This window comes from Stegodyphus dumicola, chromosome 4 (genome assembly GCF_044657685.1).
Source record: "Stegodyphus dumicola isolate Sdum_Otavi_A_Nest chromosome 4, ASM4465768v1".
Taxonomy (NCBI): domain Eukaryota; kingdom Metazoa; phylum Arthropoda; class Arachnida; order Araneae; family Eresidae; genus Stegodyphus; species Stegodyphus dumicola.
The window spans coordinates 238,270,702-238,296,045 of record NC_140771.1 but is presented as its reverse complement, the minus strand read 5'-3'; the positions used below and the strand labels follow the sequence as shown (position 1 = coordinate 238,296,045).

Genomic DNA, 25,344 nt, shown 5'->3' with positions numbered 1-25,344 from the left:
AGAGAATATTTCAGTTTTTTGTGCCAGCGCCTGTACATAAACTCGGACAAATAATAATTGAAATGCTGTCGGGCAATACGACTTTTATTACGTCATTTAGCACTGCCCCACAGCCGCGCTACTGTTTGTCTATGACACTCACTTTCGGGATACACAAAATTGTAGTAGTAGTTGACAGTAAAGTGTTCAAACTGGCATCTTGCAGTTCATCCGACATGTATGATTTCCAGCAGTCGGTATAAATAATGCTTCCTTCTGCGATATTTTCTTTTATGATGTTCAATAAAGTTTTTGCCGATTGTTCTGGAACAGCGATTAAGAAGAAACATTCATTGGATTCTCTGTATAATCCGCTGAAAACACATTGTGGCAGAAGAACATGTCCAACGTTATTCTTTCTTCTACTGAAAAGGCTTTCGTCTACTTCAATAATTTTGCCCCATCCGCCAATTTTCAAGTTAGGCCGAGTAAATAAAGTTGCGGCACGCACTTCACCCATGTAACTGCTCCAGTCTACAGTTGTATTGTGGTTCATCTTCAGATGGAGTTCACAAAATTCAAGAGATGTCTTCTCCGGACACCAAAAATAGATGAACCTAACGGTTGTAAGGAAGGGGATTTTCGATCCTTTGCACCAATTTTGACTTCTTAATCCTTACTTTTCATTACACGTTTCTTTCCTGCTCCACCATTTTGCTACTGATTTACTGCTAAAGTATAATTTCATCCCTGGTTGTTTGAACATATTTTTCTATCATGAATGGTGCCTGCCAAAAATTCTATTGCAGGCTTTTCATCATTAGGCAAATTCCAAATTGTTAAATTCATAGCTTTATTAGAAAAGAATTAAAAATTAAACTAGTATTTCAATGGCGACCTATAAATATGCAACTATTTAAATTTATGCGCTTCGGCATGTTCACTAGATTTGGCGCTTTTGTGCATATATTTTTGCCGCAATTTTTTATGGTTCCTAAAACGGAATAGTACTGTTATTTTTTTAATGTGATTATGCTGTATATTTTAGAGAAAAATGGAAGGGAAGGATGTAATGAAAGAAGGAAGAAAATTCTCCTTTTAAAACTGGTGAGTGCGTGCAAGAAAAGGGCTGGGAAACCATGCTTTAAATAATTGCTAAAATGTTGCTTTCCTTTTCATAGAAGAGGGTTTGGAGAGTTGCCAGAGATAGAGAAATGCTTTATCTCTTTGAGCTTAAAATAGAATACTAATATTACAGTAATAATATAATACAGTACGAAGTCCGAGATTCGGACTTGTCGGAACTTCCGTGATTCTGGATTTGGGATTTTTCCAGATACTAGATCATCAGTTTAAATCTAGAAAATGACATGTAGAAATAATAAAATTAAAAATATCAAATCGTGATTTATGAAATAATGAAGCATTTATGATCTAAAGGGTATCAAAATTTACGGGGGAAAAAAGCTTAATATTTATTTGTTTACTTTATTAAACATTTCTTTCAAGCTGTTTAAGTTGCTTCATTTTTTCATGCTAATACTTTCTCTTTAATTCTATAGACAGATGTAATTTCGGTAAAATCCTAATATACACCTTGGAGTGATTTTGAAAATTGTCACCCACACTAAAATGATCTGTTTATAGCTTATAGTAATGTCGCCAAATCTCGTGTATACTGTATACTAGGATTAAACCAAAATTCCGTATTCAGTTACAAAGTCCCATTGTTGAAATCCTGTAATTGCTATGTCTAGAGTTCTGAATAACTTGTCAATCGAAATTTGTGTTGCTTTCAGTAGCCTCTCTGTCACTTTCTTCACTGCTAGCAATATTTTCTGGATATAGAACCATACCACAGATTTCGCCATCCGTTAATTGATTGATGATTGAGGAGCATTGTCATCAAAATGAAAAACTTTTTTTATATCATCTTCATATATTACCGCTTCTCCACATTTTTTTACAAAATCCATTAATTAGAAAATTTGCGATATCCGAAGACCTTCAGATTCACGGCTATAACCATATAAGGTATTTCTCCCACCTTCCTAGCATGCCTTCGTGGTGTAGTGCAGGGTTCGTACGGTCCTTAAGAGTCCTTAAAAGTTGATTTTTGGTCCTTAAAAGTCCTTAATTTTCGCCAAACTAGCAGAAGGTCCTTAATTTTAATCATTTGAAATTTCTGTCTGTTTTTACAACTGCCATTTTGAGTGTGAATTAGCATTTTAGAGGAATATTTTTGGAGATTCACTGATATATATGGTTATCTTTTGAATAGGTTCATGGATTATAATTTGTTTCTTTTTCTAATGTAAATGATGGGATACTCCAGTTTCTAAGCAAGAAGTGAAACACAAGCATTTCGAAATTCATTTTTTCTAATAAAGAGCTCTTAAACAACTTTTTGCTTTTGGGGATGTGAATTCTTTTATTAAATGGTTCTAAATTTGGAGGCTTATCAACATTTTGGCGATTTTAAGATCAGTTTCGATAGAAAATTTTTAATTCCGAGATCTGAGAATTTTTCGACGATTTTTTTTAAAGATCGTAACATTGATAAATTTCATTAAAATAATGGTAATATATTGAAACATTAAAATAAAACATTTTTATTTTTCGCTGTCATATAATAAAGTTTCATTTTGGCAACTTATTATACAATATTTTGAATCTGAAAAATAAACAAGGTATAATGCTCTAAAGCACAGTTTACAAAACAGCTCTTAGCAAAAACAAAATTAGCTATGTAAATAATTAAAAATGTCTTCTTTTTTTTTAATTTTTTCTCATGTAATTGTCTCAGAATATGCATCAGTTTTCTCTATAAAATTAATTTTATACCTTTTCCCTCCTTTTTTTCCAAAATGTTTTTGTCTTTTTGCTGTTACAGAATTGGTACGGATAATTTTTCTTTAGTATTTTAGACATTGTAGCTTGGAAGGTTTAGAAGGATTTGAAGGCAAGTTTTATAGACCCGCTATTCTAGAAGATTCGGAAAAATGAAAAATGTCTCCATGGTGTCAACACGTAATGGATGTATTTTACAGAAAGTTTTCAATGAATTTCTTATTTTTGTTGGAGGATGCCTGGAAGAACAGTGAAAACATAATATTTGAATGTTTTACTTCTGATACTAGAATCTTTTAACATGTTTATCTTCCTTTTATTTTCTCTACTTTTCACTAGACTCAAGTATGGAAAATATCAAAAATGCTTCTAATCTTATCACATGGTCAGGCATTATAGAAAGAAATTTTTTTATTAATAAAGAAATTGAAAACTTACAATTTAAAAGATTCATCTAATTTGTCCTAATGCATCATACACATAGTTGGCACTAGGCATTTTCCCACCTTATGCAATCTCTGTGGATCCTAAATTCTGCTACCTAGTGCCTTTCTAAATTTTGCTTCCAATGCCTGCTCGAAATTCTAAAAGTTTTGCCATTTCTAAATTTTGTTGTTCGGTGTGTCACTAAATTCTAACTATTCTGCCTCATCAGATCTGTAACCGGCCTTTACATATATATTTCATATTTCTTATAAATGTTAATATTACTAAAGAAATAAGATTAGCCGCATTTTCTATACATTCTAAATGCATTTAGTGTTTTTTAGAATAACAGAAATGCTTAATTAAATCCAAAAATTCTAAAATGAAGAAGAAATGTGTTGAAGAAGAAAGAAACTGAATACATAAAGAAAATTATTCTTCAAAGATATGTGCAGTTATTATTATTATGTAAATTACCCAATTGTTTATGATTTCAGCATTTACTCTAATTTTCCATGCCTATTTCCTCATATGATAGAGTTACTGAGCCAGATTAAATTAAAATTAAATTGTATAATCTTTGACCACTACTCCACATTTTTAGTTTGAATTTGAGTGTTCTTGTTTAATTACGTCGGCGTGAGCTGTAATTGATTTTGTTAGCATCATAACATGCCTTTATGTTCTAAGTTCTTTTTAAGTAAGAGGTTTATGTAAACCTTTATGTGACTTTGTAGTTACTTTTAGACATAGTAGTTAATTTGTTTCGTGTCTATCAGAGGTTTTGGACTATTTAACTTTTACCAGATCAAGTAAACCCTCATAGGTACACTATGGAGAGGTTGACAAGTTAGGAGATAAAGCACGCAGAAATTAGCGAGAGCATTGGTTTGCATATTAAGACAAATCTGTAATTGTTAGAAAAGATGCTTAAAGACAAAGAAATCGATATAAACTAGCCAAAATGTTTCGGAAGGCTTCAAATTAAAATGACAGATAAATATTTTGTTGAGTGGTGTTGTTATAAAACATAAATGTTTTGTAGCTTTTAATGTGTAATTATCGTAATATCGTTTAAGAATCTGTGTCATAAATTACATGTATTTTAAACTGTGAAGTTTTATTAGATTTTGATTTTAATAGGGCATTTCAACAAAAACTTTTAAAAAATAAAATTTAATAATGGCCATGTAAATCCATAACGACTAAGGTTATCAAACTACCTAATTTAATTATTTATAACTAACTGCTTATCCTTGAAAATTATCTCTACATATTAAAGTGAGTTATTGCCTTTCATTAATACTCACTGTGGTCACAAGATAGAATACAAAAGTGTGAAAATTCAAGTAAAACTTATTCTTTGCATCTAGTGAGACTTAAAATAATACAAAATAACTTACCAATTCTGGTGCTTTAATGGATTATTGGAACCTTATGGTATATTAACTAGGTTACAACCCCTGGAAATCTACACGAACCTATGACACTAACTGCATCAAACAGAGCCTAATTAACTTTCAACACTTGCCAACCATGCCTACATCAGGCCTTTAAGTTTTATTCTAATGAGGAGTTCTCTTTCTAAACAAGCAGCAGTGGTGACAACATTCAATCTTTTTGTTATGAATCATGCTGATTATGATCTTCTCATTTTAACCTATGCCGTTTGACATAAAATCTACCTGCTATTTACTAAACTTCTAGACTGACCAAGTATGTGACAAAATGAGACATTAAAAAAAATCAGCATAATGCTAAATGTTAGTAAAACGTAAATGCCACGTATCTTCTTTCAAATATGTCCAAATATTATAAGTGTAAAATATTTAATGCTACTTTTTAAATTAATTAAAGTTTATTTCATTCTCAATCTTTTTAATAATTGTGTTAATTAATTCATGTTTAGTAATAATGGATATATTTTATTTTTAAGATGGTATTACAAAAGTAAAATTCAGGCATAGATAATATTTTTAATTGAATTTATTCAGTTAGCATTTGCTCATAGGTCCTTAATTTTTTTCATTAATGGTCCTTAAAAGTCCTTAAAAGTACTTAATTTCTGTGTGCAGAAATGTGTACGAACCCTGTAGTGGTTCTGCACACTGGGCCAGTATTCCAGAGGTCTGTGGTTCAATTCCCGGTGAAGGCCTTGCTACTTTTTCATATCTCCTGCTTCCGAAAAAAATTCTAATGTCTCTACAGTGGTGCCCGGAGTAAAAGGGTTGTGGATGATGATTTCTCCCCACACAGAATTTGGCAATTGGGTCCGCTAAAAATCCCCATCATCCTTTAAAAGGGGGAGTATATAAGTATTTCTCCCACCTTAATGGTGTAGTGGTTCTGTACGCTGGGCCGGTATTCCAGAGGTCCGTGGTTCGATTCCTGGCAAAGGCGATTGCTAGTTTTTCCATCTCTCCGATCTCAAAAAAAAAAAAAAAAAAAAAAAAAAACTTTGTCTCTAGAACCATAAAATTTAGCTATCGTTCACTATACATATTTGGCTATATATCATGAGATTGGCGACTAAAGACGTTATTCCGCTATATTTTATCTTGCCTCTATTGCGTACTGAGACAATTAAGCCTGATTTGTATTAGTTATTTGTTATACTCATGCCTATTCCCCTCACATTCCTTTAATTTAATCCTAAATAAATAAATTCCTACATATACTTAAGGCTAATTGAGAGCTGGTGCTAGAAATCTTGCCACCTGATGCAGTCTCTGCAGGTCCTAAATTCATGTTACCAAGCGCCTTCCTTAAGCTTCCTTAAATTCTACCACTCGGTGCGTCCATACAAGCTCTGGCGCTGTTTCTAAGTTTATATGAATAACAAATCAGTTATTCTTAATTCAATTAGCACTGAATGCAGTCTTTTGGCCTATGAGTATCATTAACAAAATTTATATTTAGCATAGGGAAAGAAATGTTTGTTAAATTTTTCCTGTCAATATTTTTAGCACGTTATCTGTAAGCATTGCCAAGCGCAATGTCAACATAAAAGGTTACTATACTCTTTGTTATTCAATTGCTAACATTAAAAAAAAAAAAAAAAAAAAAAAAAAAATTTAGGTGTCGCTATATGAGTTTTTACTCAAGTTGTCATGTGTTGATAAACATGCGGTGATGAAAGCAAAATATTATAAATAATGATTCGCCAGGTAGTCAGGGATATAAAATATTAGCAGGTGTCAAATCAGCGATATATCTATGTAGAATCTTTCGGTTTGAGATGTATGCCAAGCAGGTATGCAGCCAAATCACTGATCAATCAAATTTATGCTAAAGTAATTGATTCTTCAATAACAAGGTATTTTATTTAGTGCCAAAGTGAAATTAAGAATCGGGACTCTCCACATGCATGGGGGGGCAAGTAAATGCACATGCATGAAGCGCACACACACAAAATAAATAAATAAAGTTGGTGATTGCTTTGAGGTCCAGATTTTAGATCAATCCGGATACTGGGCTTCCGGATCTCGGACTTAAGACATACTGTACATAAGACTAACCTTGAATCTTGATTGTTTCGCATCATAACTTAACAGCATTTTTTTTTTTTATATATATATATATATATATATATATATATATACAAATGTTGTGATATAATTACTTCAGGATATTTAGTTTGCACATGTGTTGCTAGTGTAAAATTATATCTGATATTTTGAAAAATTAAAACTTGTTTTAAAATTTTTTTCGCTTACAACTTATTTATTATTATGTTTATTTTCAGTAATAGGGAGGATATTTCTACCTTGAAACATTCTGCGGAGCTTGTTAGGAAGAAAGTTAATTCACTGGAAACAGCTGTGCAACAACTAAAATTGCAGCAGAAAAGCACTGAAGAAACTGTATTGCCTGATAATTGTAAAATTAATGAAATATTGGTTCAACTAAATCTTTGTAAACATCAAATAGAATTGCTAACATCGCAATTACCTGAATCACAAAGTACAAATAATACTTCTGCAATGGTATCAAAAACATCAAACTATAGTTTAATGAATTCTTACTGTTCACGCAATAATAAAAACCAACACATTGTTAAACAAAATGAACAAAACAGAGAATCTGACTATTTAGCTTCTGGAGTTAAATTTAAATTGGAAGAAATGCTGAAGAAAAAAAAATCTGGTGTTGTAAAAAAATATTCTTTACGTAAAATGTCCCATGAAAGAAAAAGAGCATCAGATCATACAGAGGCAATTAATTTCAAGCAGAAGAAAAAAAAGGCTATCTAATTGAAGTTTATGTCCTATGAGAAAAGATAGCATCAAAAGTTGTATTTGATTTCAGATAAAAAAAAAGTAAAGCATACGCATCATTTTTAATCATATGATTTACATACAGTTCTTATGCCTAATTTGTACCAAGAAGTGATTGAAGTTTGATGATATTATTTTGCATATTGTTGAAAAAATGTCAAAATACAGAAAAAGTGAAGACTGAAAGCCTGAAGTACATATACAGAGCAATGCATATTTATAAATATGGGTTTATTTAAGGTACAGATTGATGTGTAAGCTAATACAGTACAAAGTCTGAAATCTGAAATGGTCTATATCTAGACCTCTGGTCATGAGATTTTTTTTACCCCTTATAAAGTCCAGGAATGGAGAATATAAGAAAAAACAGTTGTGTTGTGAAAGGGATTTTTTTTCTTGACTAAAATTTTTGCATGTTACTTTCAAACACTTGCTGGTTATGGAATTACATCATGACCAGGTACATTACTACATTAATTGATGTTGGCTGTGAACATACATTCAACCCTTGAGTGTTTTTAAAATATCACAAGCAAAAGGCAAAATTTTCCATTTAATGGAATTTGAAGGAATGTGGAGAAGTGATTTTAAATGAAGACAATATATTGGAAGTTTTCCATTTTGATGACAATGTTGAGAAGCCTTAAAAATCTGGTACAGAAATTTCAAAAGATGAGGACTTTCTAAAGAGATCCTTTTAGAAAATTAACCTTTCTTCTAAAGAAGAGAGGTTTTTGAGAAAATATTTCTAAAAATGTAAAATTAGTATCCCTCCCCCAAGTCAGTAAATTGAAAACATAAAGTTAAAAACTAGAAAAATTATTATGTGGACAGGGACATTATATGGGCATTTTTAAAGTAAATGTAAAAAATAAATTAGAATATTAGTATCTTATTTAATTAAATTTGATATTCATTTAAAAGTTTTAAAAGTGTCAGTAATAACTATTGCATCCTTTAAGAAAAAACTTGAAAAATTTATTGGATGAACTTAAAGACTTGACCATTTCCACTGATACTATGAAGATTGGCTGAAAATTTCATTCTTCATTTGCACCATCTTTGTGCTGCAAAAGGTGAACGTTTTGAATCAGTTGTCATGTGGATTGTAATAACTGCTTGTAAAGAACACCTTAAGGCCTGCTCCTTGGACCCTGTGCTGCAACATTTGTAACTGATATTGAAACTACTGTATCGGATTTTTATAGTTTATCTTAAAAATTGTAAAAATTCATTTTTCATTCTTCTATCGATCTCAATTTCTGAGTTAATTTTAAATTGGAGAACTCCTTCATGCACACTTTGCAAATATTAACATTTTCTGTGATATTTAATTTGCACTTTTCCTTAAGATGTTAATTTTTAGATCTAGCTAGAGATGTTTATGATGATGAATGCATATTTGTAAAGTAATAAAAATTGAAAATTTACTTTAAATAAAATATTTCATGCATTATTATTTTTGACTAAGCCTAGGAGTAAAAATGTTTTGATTATTCTGTGTAAATATTTTTATAACAAGAACCATATTAGAATAAAATATATATTTCAATAGTTGTATGTTGTTTAATTTCATTTCTGAGCCCCCCCCAAAAAAATGCTGACAACTATTTTACTATAATCTTGATATTATGCTGTCATATCAATGCAAATGTGTGTCAGTCATGTCATTTGGGGGACAAAGATACAATTACGAAAGTAATTTTTATCATCCAAAATACTAGCAAAATTCAATCAGCAGTTGCTGATAAGTAGTAAAATTTTGCAATCTCAAATTAACATTAACAATTTTGCACCTAACATTATTCGCACTTCATCTCTTTCCCCAAAAGTCTATAATCAGTTCTTAGTTATTACAGTCAAAAGCTATTAATTCGGACACCCATAATCCGGAATGATCTATAATCCGGACCTCAAACCTAAAAACTTTCTGCGCATGCGCTGCGTTGACACATGCGCAAAGGCGTTTACGCGTGCACATAAGACCTTTTACCACTGCGCATATGCGTGTGCGCAAGCGCAGAATACGTTTTCGTGTGCGCGTTTTATGCATAACGGATGGTATAATCTAAAATTATCTAATTATATATTTCAGTTAATGTTGATGATTGCGTTGTTCCTTAATCTTTGAATTGGATCTGGCTTATTATTTTTTTCAGACTATAAGAGCAATTTTATAAAAGTAAACTTGAACTTTCTATTATGTCAAATAGAATTTCCGATTCTGGAGCTCCCAAAGGATCATACAAAACAAAAGTATGTTTCGATGTCCATCAAACAAAAAGTGGAATTGCTGCAAAAAATGGATAAAGGCGTGAAGAATGTGACAGAGAGGTTAGTGAAAACGAAAAAATTTCGATTCACAAGTTAGTCGGTATTCTCGGCACAACAATTAACGGGACTTGAACAAGAAATTGTGTCTGTTTATAGAATTAAAGAGAAAGTATTATCACATAAAACAAAGCAACTTAAAACAACTTACATTGAAAGAAATGTTTAATAAAGTAAACAAATAAATATTAAGCTTCTTTTTTTTTTTTTTTTTTTTTTTTTTTTTTTTTTTTTTGTAAATTTTGATACTCTTTAGATTATAATTGTTCTTTATTTCATAAATTAAGGTTTCATATTTTTAATTTTAGAATTTCTGCATGCCATCTTATGAGATTTAAACTGATGATCGATAATCGGAATCGCCGAAGTCCCAACGAGTCCGGATTAACGACTTTTGACTGTATTTCAATAATAAATGTAAAATACAAAATGCTTAATGCTTTATTGAAAATTTACTTTTTATGTCTATGGTAAAACTTCCAGATGCAAATAGTAAGACTGGAGTCCTACAAAACCATAAATGAAATTATCGTTCTTGACAATATCTTTCAAACACAGCCACTTATGCACCAGAAAAATTAATAGTTCAAATAGAGTGTGCTAAATGTTTTCATTGAAAGTATTGAAAAGAGGAAAATGTGTTAATCCCTTGGTTTGTAAAAAAAGTCATTAAGTAAAATGGGATACCTGAGTTATCAGGATACATAAACGATGTATCATACCAGTTAAAGGCCAAATATCCACGAATTTTTTGCATTACCAAAGAGTTGTGGATAAAAACTCTATAAGAAAATTTTCATTTAGATTGACTTTTATGTTGGATCATGCTTTAAAGAACAAAGCAGTTAAACTCTGCTAAAACAAACCCAGTTTATAACAAATGAAACTTTTTTTTTCCCCCCGTCCAATCACCTTCACATTTAGTACTCTTTTATACGTCTGTAGCGAAGATGCAAATATCGGAAATTTTGATATAGTGAACCTTACAGATAGCTCTGACAGTAACTTTTTATTTATTTTTTTTTTGTTTCAAAAATTTTTTATTGAAAAATTATTAACCCTTCAAATTATTCTTGTTAGATGTGTGTATGTTATTATGGCAAAGCCTCGAGAGCTATCTGCCTAAGGGGAGGGATGCCTTCGTGGAGGACTTTCTAAGGGAAACTGGCTCGTATACACGTTACACATGGGGAAAACCACGAAAACGCCCATGCAGCCAGCCCGTTCGCGGGATTCAAACCTCAGACCGAACTACCGGTGTTCAGCGACTTTACCGCTCGGCCGCTGGTGGGCTATTCTTGTTAGAATAATAGCACATTGCAGTTCTTTATGTCTTTTCTTTATACCCTTCATGTTGTAATTCTTTATATCTTCATCTTTCTGTGTGTTTCAAACAAAGGCTATGCAAGGCAGATATATTCTTGGTGAACCAGGACTCGCAATAAACATATCTTTTGACACCATAAGCGATATTACTAATGATTGAGATAAAGGACATGAATGGATTCTCAGATACCATTGAAGTTCTTTGATGCCCAGCTGATACAATTCTAGTTGTCAACATACTAGACTACAACAGAGGGAAAAAATTTTTCTTCGAATTCTATCAGCTAACAACCAGAGAACTATCGTAAAACTCTGCATGGGTAACTATTTTCATTCTCTTATATGGTTCACATTCAACAGGTCTGCAGGAGCATGCAATGCTAAAGTCATTAGCATTGCATGTGCAAGACCAGGTAGCTCAACTTTTGCACTTTTGGGAAGGAAAAATGTATTCACGTTCATTAATTCAAGCCTTTGACATGTTGGTGGAGGCATTTCTTTCCTTAAAAATCTCAACCTCTGTCAAAGTGTTTGTTTCCCAGAGAAAGACACACTTAGAAATTAAAATCGGTTTTTAAGGCATAGTTATTATCAAGATGAAATTTGTCTGAAGTTGTGATTCACATACATAGAAGAAATACTAGAATTACGATATACTTAAAAAATAGAAATATAATGGAGTCGAGCTTCAGTAGGCTTTGGTGCAATTTAAGCTTTGGTCTGGGTATTGGGCAAATTAAACATTATATAAATATGTATATAATTTGATACATTACTATACTAATGCAAACACATTAGTAACATATAAGTATATAATCATATGCAACACATTAGTTTTGATAAATAGGTACAATAATCTGAATTTTTACTGTTATAAGAATGTTAATCTGAAAATAATATTTTTATATACGTATAAAGTTTTTGACGTTTATGTTTTCAGAGCAGAACGGCGAGCGGCCTGGCTGCATAGGTGTTTTCGTGATTTTACGCACGTGTATCGTGTATGGAGAATCTTCTAGGTGAATACACGAATAAAGCGGGCGCAGCCTGCGCAAAACCGCTGAACGCTGGTACTTTTGTCCAACTTTCGGATCCCGGCGAACAGGCTGGTTCCATGGGTGTTTTCGTGATTTTACGCATGTGTATCATGTATGCAGTATGCTTTTGATGCATAGGCGAATTAAGCGGGCGCAGCCCGCGCAAAACCGCTGAACACTGGTAGTTCGGTCCATCTTTCGAATCCCAGCGAACGGGCTGGCTCGATGGGTATTTTCGCGGTTTTACGCATGTATATCCTGTAAGCAGTATCTTCTGGATGCATATGTGAATAAACCGGGCGCAGTCTGAGAAAAACCGCTGAACACTGGTAGTTCAGTCCAACTTTCGAATACCCATAAAAGGGCTGTCTGCATGGGTATTTTCGTGATTTTACACATGTGTATCGTGTATGTAGTATCTTCTGGATACATACGAGAATAGAGCCGGCTAAGCCCACCCAAATCCGCTGAACACTGGTAGTTCGATCCAACTTTGAAATCTCGGCGAGCGGGCTGGCTGCATCTGTGTTTTCGTGATTTTTCACATGTTTAAACATGTATGCAGTATCTTTTGCATGCATACGTCACTAAAGCGGGCGCAGTCCAGATAAAATCGCTGTACATTGGTAGTTCGGTCCAACTTTCGAATACCACGAAGGCATCCATCCCCTTAGGAAGTGCAGTGTCTTCTAGATGCATAAATGAATAAAGTGGGCTTAGCCCGCGCAAGAAAGCTAAACACTGGTAGTTCAGTCCAACTTTCGTGCCCGGCTCACAGGCTGGCTCCATGGGTGTTTTCTTGCTTTTACTGATGTGTATCGTTTATACAGTATCTTCCGCATGCATATGTGAACAAAGCGGAAGCAACCCGCGCATAACCGCTGAACACTGGTAGTTCGGTCCAACTTTCGAATACCCCCGAAATTTAACCGGAAATCTCTTAAAAACGAACAATGATAAGCGGGCTTCAGCCCGCTCAGCTGGCGGGTTTGCCCGCTAGTACATATAATAAAATATGTAATGTGAGCAATTCCTAGAGTATGCATGATGACGAGGGGGGGGGAATGATGCATGTAACATATACAATGTCTGTGTACAACGCGAAATTCTGTGATGTTTACTTAAGAGAAAAGTGATCGCTATGTACATGGAATGAACAACAATAATGCATTATATCACATTTTAATGCATAATTTTTGTATTTTTAATTTTCATTATTTTATTAATTGTGAAGTGTGTTTTAATTAAAAGTGGTGATCAGTTTTGAAAGGAAAAATTATTACGAGCTCCATGAAATATGACGTTCCCCTTGAACGAGATGTAATTCTAGAGACTTTTTTGTTGTTGTTGTTGTTGTTTGTTTGTTTGGCAATGTTATTTGTATTCCGTGAATTTGTTTTTGGGTTTTAGCTTTCGTTTTGGTTTTAGATGTAAACATTAATAAATTTGAATTTAAATGAAAGATCTGGAATCTTCTTTTTAGAGTTTTACATATGCCTCAGTTCTGGGCAGGAAATGATTATAATTAGAGTCTACTATATTATTTCCTTCTTTTTGGGGGGGGGAGGAGGGAACAATTATATTAATTGTAAAGTGTGTTTTACTTAAAAGTGGTACATTGCAGACTACTTGAATACTCATGGAAAAGATGTTGAATCAAACAAAGCGCAAGTTTGAAAGAGATGTTTTGGGGAAATTGTCTGGCTTTATATTATTTTTTTACCGAAGTTAGCACTTCGATTTTTCACTGACTAGCTGAACGAACGATCTTGTAAGATTTTTCCCCTGTCCCAATTGCCAGAAATGGCATCATTTGTCAAAAAATTGCCACGTGGTTCCGCGGGCTCCTCAGAACTCTGTAATTGTGATCCCCAGGGGCACCTGGAGACCCCCAAGTGTGCAAATTGCCTTGAACCCCTTGCCGCTTCATACCGGAGTTGCCCGAAATTTCCCTCAACCAGAAAAGTCAAAATTTCATTCCATTTCAAAACAGGCCTAAGCTACGCTCGTCAGAAAGCCAAATTCATAGCCCTCTCGAAATCCTGTAAAGATCTCCAATTGTTAAAGAATTTTCCGAACTTATGCAAGTCCTGTCCGAATTCCGCAGAGCCTTTAGCCCAAACAATAGCGAAATATTTCGAATTTGCAGAAGCAAAATCAATCAAATAAAAAAACTGTGTTGATATACTTGACAAGATGTATGAATTATAGGAGATCCTTGAGGAGGTGAAAGGACTTAATGCCTAAAACTAACCTATAAATTCATTTTATTACTAAATATTCTCATCTGTATCATTCACATTTCATTGCTGTTACACGTGTATTTGTTTTGGTTCTGACCTTTTTTTTTTTTTTTTTTTTTTTTTTCCCACTCTGTTTTCTCTATTGCTCTTACTCTTCATATTTTGATTTATTTACTGTCTACTATAAATATTGACTAATATTAATGGACTATGCATTTATACGAAATTTTGTCTCATGATTTGCTCCCATTTTTTTTGTCCATTTTGGCCTGACAGCTGTGGCTCATTTCATATATCACCCTCCCGCAACAAAGTTTACATCTCTCGATTGCTTCTCGTCCCTTGTGTTAACCTAGCAGTTGATCACGTTTTTCTTTCGAAACACATACAATTTCGAAAATTCCTCTTACTGTGATACGCTGGGATTGCGATCAAACACGGCTGCCCATAATAACAGCTATAGCACTTGCCACCAACTTCTAAGAGTTATCAACATAATCACTGAAACATGGAGTATAAAAAAGGAGGGGAAACTGGTATTACCACTTTTCCCAAAAATGGTCCACTTATTGTCGCATTATTTATAGAGGGCTCTGCAATCACTAGCTTTCCGTCTTTTCGTAGTATTTTGCATAGACAGTAATAGCGAAAATACTGATTTGATATCAATTTTCATTATGAAAAAGTCAAATAATGGAAATGTTTCGTCCCTGAATGCAACAGAGGTTATGGAACTGTTAGACTGAAGAATAAAAGCTTGAAAATCAAGAAACTAGATATATTTAGAGTTTTAAAGGTGAGCAACATTTATATTATGCCTAATCATATATACGAATTTATAATACTTTTCAGAACCTCTGGATTGTTAGTAAATAAGAGAATATTTACTGTATGCTTATTTAAAAAAGTAATAAATTGGAAATTAGTTAAATATTGAACATAACTTATGTGCATCTGCATTTCGTCCATGAAAGTATGCAATCGTTAGATTTTAAAAGTTAAATAAATTTTTGAAATTATACAAGAATGGTAGAGTATTTGCCTTTCTTTTTCATTTCCAGAAAAGAAGATAAACTCATTCCCCCCTTCTTTTCAGTTTGAAATAGGTTTTTATAATAAATGGAAAAAGAAGACAATGCTGCATGATTGAGCGAAAACATAACAGCAGATAAGTGTAATGAAAAATGGATTTTCTGTGAGATAAATTCAGCGTATTAAATAAGTTATGAATATGAAATAATGCCACCTGATCACATGAATGAATGACTATTAAAAATTAAGATTTAAATCTTGTTACAATGCAGAGTGAGAAACATTATGCACAAGGATTTTAAATTTAAATTTGAATTTGTAGAACTGTTCAAGTGTTACATGCTGCAGTTAAGTTTTAGTTTGACATTACAATTTTCAAATTAAATTTGCATCAAAGTAATGTAAAAAAATTACATGCAACAAGTATATTTTTATTTTGTATGTAACTGAATTCTGATATTTATATATACTTAATGGAATATTTTTTACAGGATTCTGTGCTGCTAGAAAAATGGAGACATGGAATTTCTTGGGCCAACCAAATACTTTCGGAGAAGGATGTTGTAACAATTTTCCGATACCAAGTTGTCCAATGGCACAGTATTCAAATTGGAAATGGTCACCCTAAGCTCCAGAAAGAAGCAATACCTTCAATTTTTCCAAATCTGCCATCGTATTTATCTAAACCATCATGTAAAATAAAAGCACCTGCTGCAAGAAATGTGTGTGTGGTTGCTTCCTTGATTGCAGATAATATTACTGCTTTCTAAAACCACAAAGGATTTTATTTTCTCTCTGTTGACTGAAAGTCTGCAGAAGATTTCCAAACCACATTGTTTGTGGTTGGTAAATTCTGTAGTTGTATTTATTCTAAGTGCTTGATGGATTACTAATTACACGTGTGAGAAAAGCGTTATAATTGATAAAGATATGACTACAGTCAAAAGTCTTTAATCCGGATTCGTCGGGACTTCAGCGATTCCGGATTATAGACCATCAGTTTAAATCTAGTAAGATGGCATGCAGAAATTATAAAATTAAAAATATGAAACCGTAATTTATGAAATAAAGAACAATTATGATCTAAAGGGTATCAAAATTTACAAAAAAAAAAAAAAAAAAAAAAGCTTAATATTTATTTGTTTACTTTATTAAACATTTCTTTCAATGTAAGTTGCTTAAGTTGCTTCGTTTTATATGATAATACTTTCTCTTTAATTCTATAAACAGAAGATAATTTCTTGTTCAGTTACAAAGTTCCGTTGTTCAAGTCCTATAATTGCTGTGTCGAAAATACCAACTAATTTGTCAATCGAAATTTTTTCGTTTTCAATAACCTCTGTGTCACTTTCTTCACTATCGGAAGCGAATTATAATGACGAGGAATTTGATTTTCATATCAAAGACGGATTACATCGAGATGAAATACTACATTTAGTAAGGAATTATAAGCCGAATAAAATAAAAGCATCTGCCCTGAAGGTAAGGTTGGTGCTGACATATCAACTTCCAATTCATTGCGCGCCGCGACTTCCCCCCCCCCCCGCAGAGCAGCGTGAAATTGATAAACAGATTTTGGAATGGGTAGAAAAACAAAGGATATGCCTTTATCCATTTTGGACATGGAAACATACTTTCGCTTTCGCTTTGTAGATTCTTTAGCAGCTCCAGCATCGGAAATTCTATTTGACGTAATCGAAAGTTCAAGCTTACTTTTATAAAATTGCTCTAACAGTCTGCAAAAAGTAATAAGCCGGATCCAATTCGAAGATTAAGGAACAACGCAATCTGCAACATTAACTGAAATAGATAATTAGATAATTTGAACTTAGCTTATACCGTCCGTTATACATTAAACGCGCATGCGTAAACGTATTATGCGCATGCGTAAAAGTATTACGCGCATGCATGAACGCATTGTGCTTTGACGCATGCGCAGAAAGTTTGTAGCTTTGAGGTCCGGATTAACTACTTTTGACTGTATAAAGGTTAGTTTTGTTTTGACATTTTTATAATTTCAGTATTGTGCATCAAATTGCATTTGGTACTACTGTGCAACACATTCATTGCTTTTTTGTTTTCACTAATTTTTCTTCACTTATTCAACGACATTCTGCCCAACATATGCAAGTGTATAAAAGTGTCGATTTCAAAATTTCGTGGTATGATGTGGTTATAGTGATTTGTAACGTTTCATCATCCCGTATGTGATTTATCTAATTAAGTATAACTGGGGATGTACAAAAATTGCATTTTGCTTTATCACGGAAATACTTCATTTACAATTCTCTACTGTGTACTTACAATATGATACATTAGAAAATGTTATGTACCATATTTATATCATGCACTTATATGTATTTTGCATAAAAAGTTACTGACATTAAGACTGAGTTTATATGAATATATTTTTCATGATGAATTATGGAATATTAAAATAAATGGTTCCTTGTTCTAATATTAGAAATTTTGTTATCTATATGGCATGGTTTGGTGATACTTAAATGATAAATCTTTCCATTTAAAATGTATTTTGTAATCTACGTAATATGTATTTCAGACTGAGTTACATCATGATTTTATATGAGGCTGGCACCGTGATACTGGAATTTTAGGTAAAAGTTTACAATTGGGTGCCCCTTGTTTTTTGACGATTCTTTTTTGACGCCAAGATCGGCGGAGGAAGGCACAATTTCAAGATGGTCGCTACGCAAAACCAAAATAAGAAGTCAAAGAATTGCACAAACTTCATGTACACATCGATCTGTTTTTACTTAAAAAAAGATCCTAGAATTGCACAAACTAGACATTGCACACTGCCTTCAATTTGTCCATCTATACATCAGTCTGTTTTCATTTAAATAAAATCAGAGAGCTAAAACAAAGTCAAAACTATCATGGTAACCAGAAGTGAGGTTTCATCGCCAAAAGTTAAAAAAAAAAAAAAAAAAATGTCGCTAATTGAAGGGGCACCCAATTCTACACTACAGCCTAATTTTTATTATCCACATATTAATTTTTCCTCCTTCTTCCCCCTCCTTGAAATGTGGTGAATAGCTGATGAGGTCACATTAAATTTATGTCCTTGGAATTATTGTCATACTATATCATTAGACTGCAATGCTTATTTGAAACACAAATTCACTTTAGATCCAGGTGAATCAGCAATTACCAACATTTTGAAAAATCCTTTCTTGCTTAATTCAGCAAAAGTACATAATTTCTTCATAAATGATTCAATAAGCTTCTTATGTTTGTTTTGAATAAATGAAAAAATGCTGAATTAGTTGTTGTCCCGCTAGCATTGAAATCCTGTGAAAATGAGAAATTTCTCATGTATCCTATCTTGGAGTTCAGAAAACGTGCGAAATCTTATTGAAAGATTCTTTTGGAAGGGTATGTGTAATGACACAAAGAATTGTGTCCTCCCGTATCATTTATGTAACAAATACAAGTCTTTCACTCCTGAACAGGCTCCATTTAAAACTATCAGAATACCTAAATATCCAAATGACTTTATTTCCATTATATTAGTAGTCCTGTACGAAATTGTGGACATGATCTCGCTATTCTAGATCATTTTTCTAAAATCTTGTTTTATGACCACTCAAAAATCTCACTGCTGAAACTGTTACAGTACATTTATTACAATATATATATACCTGGAAGACCAGAAATGATCTTAATTAATTTAGGCACACAATACCCTTGACTGGTGTTTGAATCGATTACCAAATCTTTGGATATTAAATTATCACACTGTTTTCCTCAGAGACCTGAGTATAATACACAAAATGAATGTGCTAATGCCTGCATCAAGAGCTCTTTGCTTCATAAAAAAAGGTATTCCATTTGAAAATGCATTGCTTATCCATCAAAATATTTACAATGGTACTGTTTATATGCGCGAAAGCCCCAAATCTAGCAAACACGCCCATTTAACAGCGTGCTAAATCTCGCGTACGCGCTGATTTCAGATTGCGTATGTTTATATAGTTCTATATTTCTTAAGACGCCATTGAAATACTAGTTCAATTTTTAATTCCTTTTTTGATATCCTATGGATTTAACAATTTGGGAATTGCCTATGATGAAAAGTCTGCGATAGAATTTTGGGTAAAGAGCAGAATCACCCACTGCTTGACGCGTTTTTAAGAATTGCACATACTCGGTATCCATGTACACATCGACTTATTTGTAAAAAAAATTGACATATCGAAAGGGCGTGTTATTTGTCTAGGAAAAACCGACAGGTTAAACAAAAGAAAATTGAGGCAAATAATGATTATGATTCGAAAAATGAGGTCCCCATCTATAGATTTAGCTCCAGAACGCACCTTTAAGAGAGGAAGAGCTGAAAAGACCGCCAGTAATGGTTCAAGTTAAAATTGAAAAGAAACCAGTTAGCATGAAACTTGATACTGGGGGAACAGTTTCGGTAATGTCTATAAATAAATTTAGAAAAATTTCCAATAAAAAGGTTCAGCGTACAAATTTAGTTTTTAAAACTTACAGGGGTGATAAAGTGGTACTTTTAGGATATGTTCCTGTTAAAGTTGAATACCAAAGTCAAAAATTAGTTTTAAATTTATACATTGTGAAGGAAAATTTGGACACAATCTTCGGCCGAGAATGGCTTTATAAAATCAATCTCGATTGGAATGCCATCAAAACATTGAAAACTTTTAGTGAATTGAATTAAAAAAAATTGCTTGAGGAGTACAGTCAAAAGTCGTTAATCCGGACTCGTCGGGACTTCGGCAATTCCGGATTATCGATTTTTCCGGATTATAGATCATCAGTTTAAATTTCGTAAGATGGCATGCAGAAGTTCTAAAATTAAAAATATGAAACCGTAATTTATGAAATAAAGAACAATTATGATCTAAAGGGTATCAAAATTTACAAAAAAAAAAAAGAAGCTTAATATTTATTTGTTTACTTTATTAAACATTTCTCTCAATGTAAGTTGTTTAAGTTGCTTCATTTTATGTGATAATACTTTCTCTTTAATTCTATAAACAGACATAATTTCTTGTTCAGTTACAAAGTTCCGCTGTTCAAGTCCCGTTAATTGCTGTTCCGAGAATACCGACTAACTTGACAAACGAAATTTTTTCGTTTTCACTAACCTCTCTGTCACATTCTTCATGTCTTTATCCATTTTTTACAGCAATTCCACTTTTTGTTTGTTGGACATCGAAACATACTTTCGTTTTGTAGATCCTTTGGGAGCTCCAGAATCGGAAATTGACATAATCGAAAGTTCAAGTTTACTTTTATAAAATTGCTCTTACAGTCTGCAAAAAAATAATAAGCCACATCCAATTCGAAGATTAAGGAACAACGCAATCATTAACATTAACTGAAATAGATAATTAGATAATTTTAGCTTACACCGTTCGTTATACATTAAACGCGCAGGCGAAAACGTATTCTGCACTTGCGCACACGCATATGCGCAGTAGTGAAGGTCTTATGTGCGCGCGTAAAACGCCTGTGCGCATGTGCCAACGCGGCGCATGCGCAGAAAGATTTTAGCTTTGAGGTCCGGATTATAGATCATTCCGGATTATGGGTGTCCGAATTAACGAATTTGACTGTATAAGGAAATTTTTGACGGTAAATTAGGTGAAATTAACAATCAAGAAGTAAAACTAAATTCTAAACCTAATACTCAACCCATATTTTGTAGATCACGACCGGTACCTTTCGCATTAAAAATAGAGTTGAATCAGAAATTGATCGGCTTGAGAAAGAAGGTATCAGGGTTCAGAATGGGCAACACCAGTTGTGCCAATTGTTAAATCTGATGGTTCCATTAGGCTTTGTGCTGATTATTCTGTGACTCTGAATCCTAATTTGGAAGTGCCACAACATCCATTACCAAAACTCGAAGAAATATTTTCATGCCTTAATGGAGGTAAAAATTTCTCGAAACTTGATTTCAATCATGCTTATCTACAAATGAGGGTTGTGTATTTGTTAACGCTTAATGTATGGATTAAATGCTGCCCCAGCTATTTGGCAGCGCTATGTTGAGGGATTATTTCAGGGGATCGAAGTAATTAAAATTTTTATGGATGATGCTCGAGTGACAGGACCGGATGATCAGTCTCATTTAAAAGCATTGGAAATATTTTTCAAAAAATTAAACTTAACTAAAAAATTTTTTTCAAAATGAGATTAAATTTTTAGGGCATAAAATTGATGCCGATGGATTGCATAAAACGGGTGAAAAGATTTCGGCAATTGCTAATGCCCCTACGCCGAAAGGCGTCTAAGACATCAAAAGCTTTTTAGGATTAGTGAAATTTTATGCAAAATTTGGCCCTAATTCGGCAACTTTGGCACATCCCTTAAATAATTTGACAAAAAAAGATGTTAAATGGAATTTGTCAAAAAACTGCCAGATAGCTTTTGAAAAAATTTAAAAGAAAATTTGTTCAGACAGAGTTTTAATGCATTACGATCCCTCATTACCATTAATGCTAGCTACTGATGCATCTTCGGTAGGTCTTCGGGCAGTGCTCTCGCATGTTTTGTCTGATGGAACAGAAAGGCCTATAGCATTCGCATCGAGGATACTGACTAACACAGAGCAGAAATACGCCCAAATCGATAAAGAAGTACTGTCAATTGTTTGGGCTGTCAAAAAGTTTTATCTATATCTAAAGGGGAGACGATTTTCTCTGGTGACAGAGCATAAACCTTTAGTGGCTATTTTCAAATCTAAAAGAGGACTTCCTATCCTCACAGCCACCCGACTTTTACATTATACACTGATATTGCAGGTATATCAGTTTGATATTGTGTATCGAAATACCAAGGAACATGGTAATGCTGACTGCCTGTCGCGCCTGCCTCTTAAGTCTGAAGATTTAAGCATTAAGGATGACGTTGAAATATTCCAACTCTCCCAAATTGAAATTCTTCCGGTAACAGCTAGGGAGATAGCTCGGCAAACGCGAGTTGATGAAGAATTAAATCGTCTTTATATGAAATTAAAATCTGGAGAAAGTTTGGAAGGTAGGGAAGCAGAGTACACCTTACAAGATGACTGTATAATGAGTGGTCAGAGGGTAGTTGTTCCGAAAACACTCCCAGTTAAAATTCTAAAAGAGTTACACCAAGGAAATTTAGGAATCGTTAAAATGAAGGCAATCGCCAGATCCTACGTCTTTTGGAATGGATTGATCATGATAATGAAGAAGTTTCTAGGAACTGTGTCGATTGTATTAAGTTCAAATCAGATCCAGTAAGAGCAAGGGTCCATCACTGGAATATCCAAATATCCAAGTGCTCCTTGGGAAAGCATTCAAGTAGATTTTGCAGGCCCTATTTTTGAACGAATGTTCTTGATTATCATTGACGCACATTCTAAATGGCTAGAGGTGTATACTTTGAAGTCCACAAATTCCTTTCAGACAATTGAATGTTTGAGAGACTGTTTTGCAAGGTACGGACTGCCTTTAGTAGTAGTGAATGACAATGGTCCTCAGTTCACATCGGGGGAATTTAAAACTCTTACAAGGAATAATGGAATTAAACACAAAACGTGTGCTCCATTTAAACCAGCAAGTAACGAGCAAGCAGAGTGGTATCCAGGAAATATTATTAATAATTATTTTTTGATTCTATTTCAGTGTGCTATCGTCTGAAAAATTCACCAGAGTTTGTTCTTTAGCTTCTGGTACATTTTTTACAAAAACATTATCTTTTAAAGTGGCGTTCCGATTGAAGTTAAACGGGCTGCTAAAAATATATTTCATGTGATTACAAATATATGTTGACCAAAAATATATACTTATAAAGGGAAATACAAATTTAACATACTCTTTAATGCAGTGGAATATTTAAAAGGCTATCAAATTTAATTTATAATTAACGTTTTTAGTTTTTACCTGTTTCAAAAGAAAAATAAATAACAAATCTTTTAATCACATTTAATTTGCTATAGCAGTTTGATATAGTCAGACATTCATTTTCATTAAAGGTAAATGAGTATGCAGAACTAGGAAATAATTGTGAGGACAAATTTTGCTATTTCATGGACTTGGAATTATAATTTTTGCCGCTGATTTTTTTTAACTGAATTTCTTGAACGCCTGATTTTATCTGAGAACAAGTACTGTAGTTGCAGTTATCTTATTTTTCTTATCTTTTTTAACTAAATTCAGCTGATTGCTGTCTTTTTCAGCACGCAGATTTCTCGCTATAATGTTAATTCAGAAATAAGTATTTTTTAGCAAAACATTCTTTCCCTAAGCGAGCGTTTATCGCTATTTCTGCCGCCATTAATTTTTGGTGACTACACCTGATTGCTCCTTTTTTACCACGTGACCCCAACGCATCCGCAGACATAAGGAGAGAAGCTGAACATTGTTGAACTCCATCCGTACGCCATCCGTCACCACACATCGACCGGATTGCATATGTCAATGAAAGTGAATTCGCTCGCTGATTGGATACACGCATAGACACCGCAACGCATACGCAGTAGTGGAAACGAGCCTTAAATCTCTAAATAAGTGGGGAGGGATGTAGCATCTGATTTCGAGAGTATCAGTACTCTTATACCTGAGAACCTCTATGAAAGAATGTAATGTAACTGCGTATATAGCGCATCGCTGCTGTCTTATGAGTTAGAAATAAATGTTTGTGCCGTGAACTAGTCTGTTTGGTTGCGTCATGCACTTCACTGAACCCACCTTGCAAGACACAACACTTGGAGTCACGCTGGATCAAAAACTTACCTTCAGAATCAACTTGCGCTCAGTAGCACAAAAACTTAAAATCACCTCAGCTGCTATGTGACATCTTCTTGGTAGAAGAAGCAATTTATCTACAACAAACAAATTAATTTTGTATCGCTCCATACTTCGTCCAGCTCTACTTTATGCAGTTCCGATCTGGGGACATGTAGCTAAAACCAATATTAAACAATTACAAATACTTCAAAATAAAATCTTACTAGAAATTATCAATACTCCTTGATATATTCCAAACACTAACATTCACAGAGACCTTCAAATAGAACCCATGAAAGACAATGTATGGTAATATTTTACAAAATATATAGTAGTGTCATATAATATATAAATATATAGTAGTTTAATAAACTATATTAAATGCTTAGCGGTCAACTTCTTTCACTCAGTACAATCCCACAGTAATAGCCTTATTATCACTCTCAGACACTAACCGCGTTTTCTCTGACTCATCCTACCCACATAAAAGAAAACCTAAATTGACTTATTCACGCTTTGTGGTTTCATATCATCTTGAAACGTTACTGAACTCACCCCCCCCCCCAATTCGCCGCCGCTAGGCTCCCATTCGCGCGGACCAGATTCTCTTTTCACCCACTCCCACACCTTCTACTACGCTGTTGTTCTTTCTTTCCTTAAATTGTTTATCAGAAGCCAAGTAAAAAGAAGTTTCTACATCTTGACATCTGACTACATCTTGGCTACATCCAGTCATCTGACTACATCTCTACATCGAGAATAAAATACGATCTGCATCTTCATCATAATAACAGCGAAACTATTATATTTGCCTGAGCTGAAGATTTTCCTCTTTCGCAAATCACTCTATCAGAGCTGGCAACACGACTTTGGCGGGAAAGTTACATCAGTGCGGCAAGGGAAACTGACAGCGTTTCTGTGATTTAAAGGTCTCTTGGTTTAATTTTATAATTTAACACTATGGATGTACCATCTCATCGTGTTGGACCACTACAGAAGAAAGATCCGGTTGGGGATCGAGTGCAGAAACTGTTTCAGGATTTCTTGTCTGAGTAAGTATGTTTTCATTGTTAAGAAAACTGCGATGCAGTGT

The 25,344-nt window shown here is 33.5% G+C and overlaps 2 protein-coding genes across 10 annotated transcripts in view; both read left to right on the top strand.

Annotated features, from left to right (window-relative positions):
* LOC118201623 (F-box only protein 28-like) overlaps window positions 1-17,894 on the top strand; it is a 66,800-nt gene extending 48,906 nt beyond the window's left edge. For 7 of the 9 annotated variants that reach the window (XM_085816109.1, XM_085816115.1, XM_085816114.1 and 4 more), the window contains one exon: window positions 7,001-9,088. In XM_085816109.1, the coding sequence (XP_085672235.1) occupies window positions 7,001-7,508 (508 nt within the window). In that variant the 3' untranslated portion in view covers window positions 7,509-9,088. Of the gene's footprint in view, window positions 1-7,000; window positions 9,089-15,992 lie in introns of those variants that run through there. The other 2 variants (XM_085816117.1, XM_085816116.1) reach the window with 1 other exon arrangement.
* Window positions 17,895-24,914: 7,020 nt separating this feature from the next.
* Window positions 24,915-25,344, top strand: part of Mcm6 (minichromosome maintenance 6) — a 68,840-nt gene continuing 68,410 nt past the window's right edge. Inside the window, exon 1 of the mRNA XM_035368913.2 lies at window positions 24,915-25,303. Coding sequence (XP_035224804.1) covers window positions 25,212-25,303 — 92 coding nt within the window. The 5' untranslated portion in view covers window positions 24,915-25,211. The remainder of the gene's footprint in view (window positions 25,304-25,344) is intronic.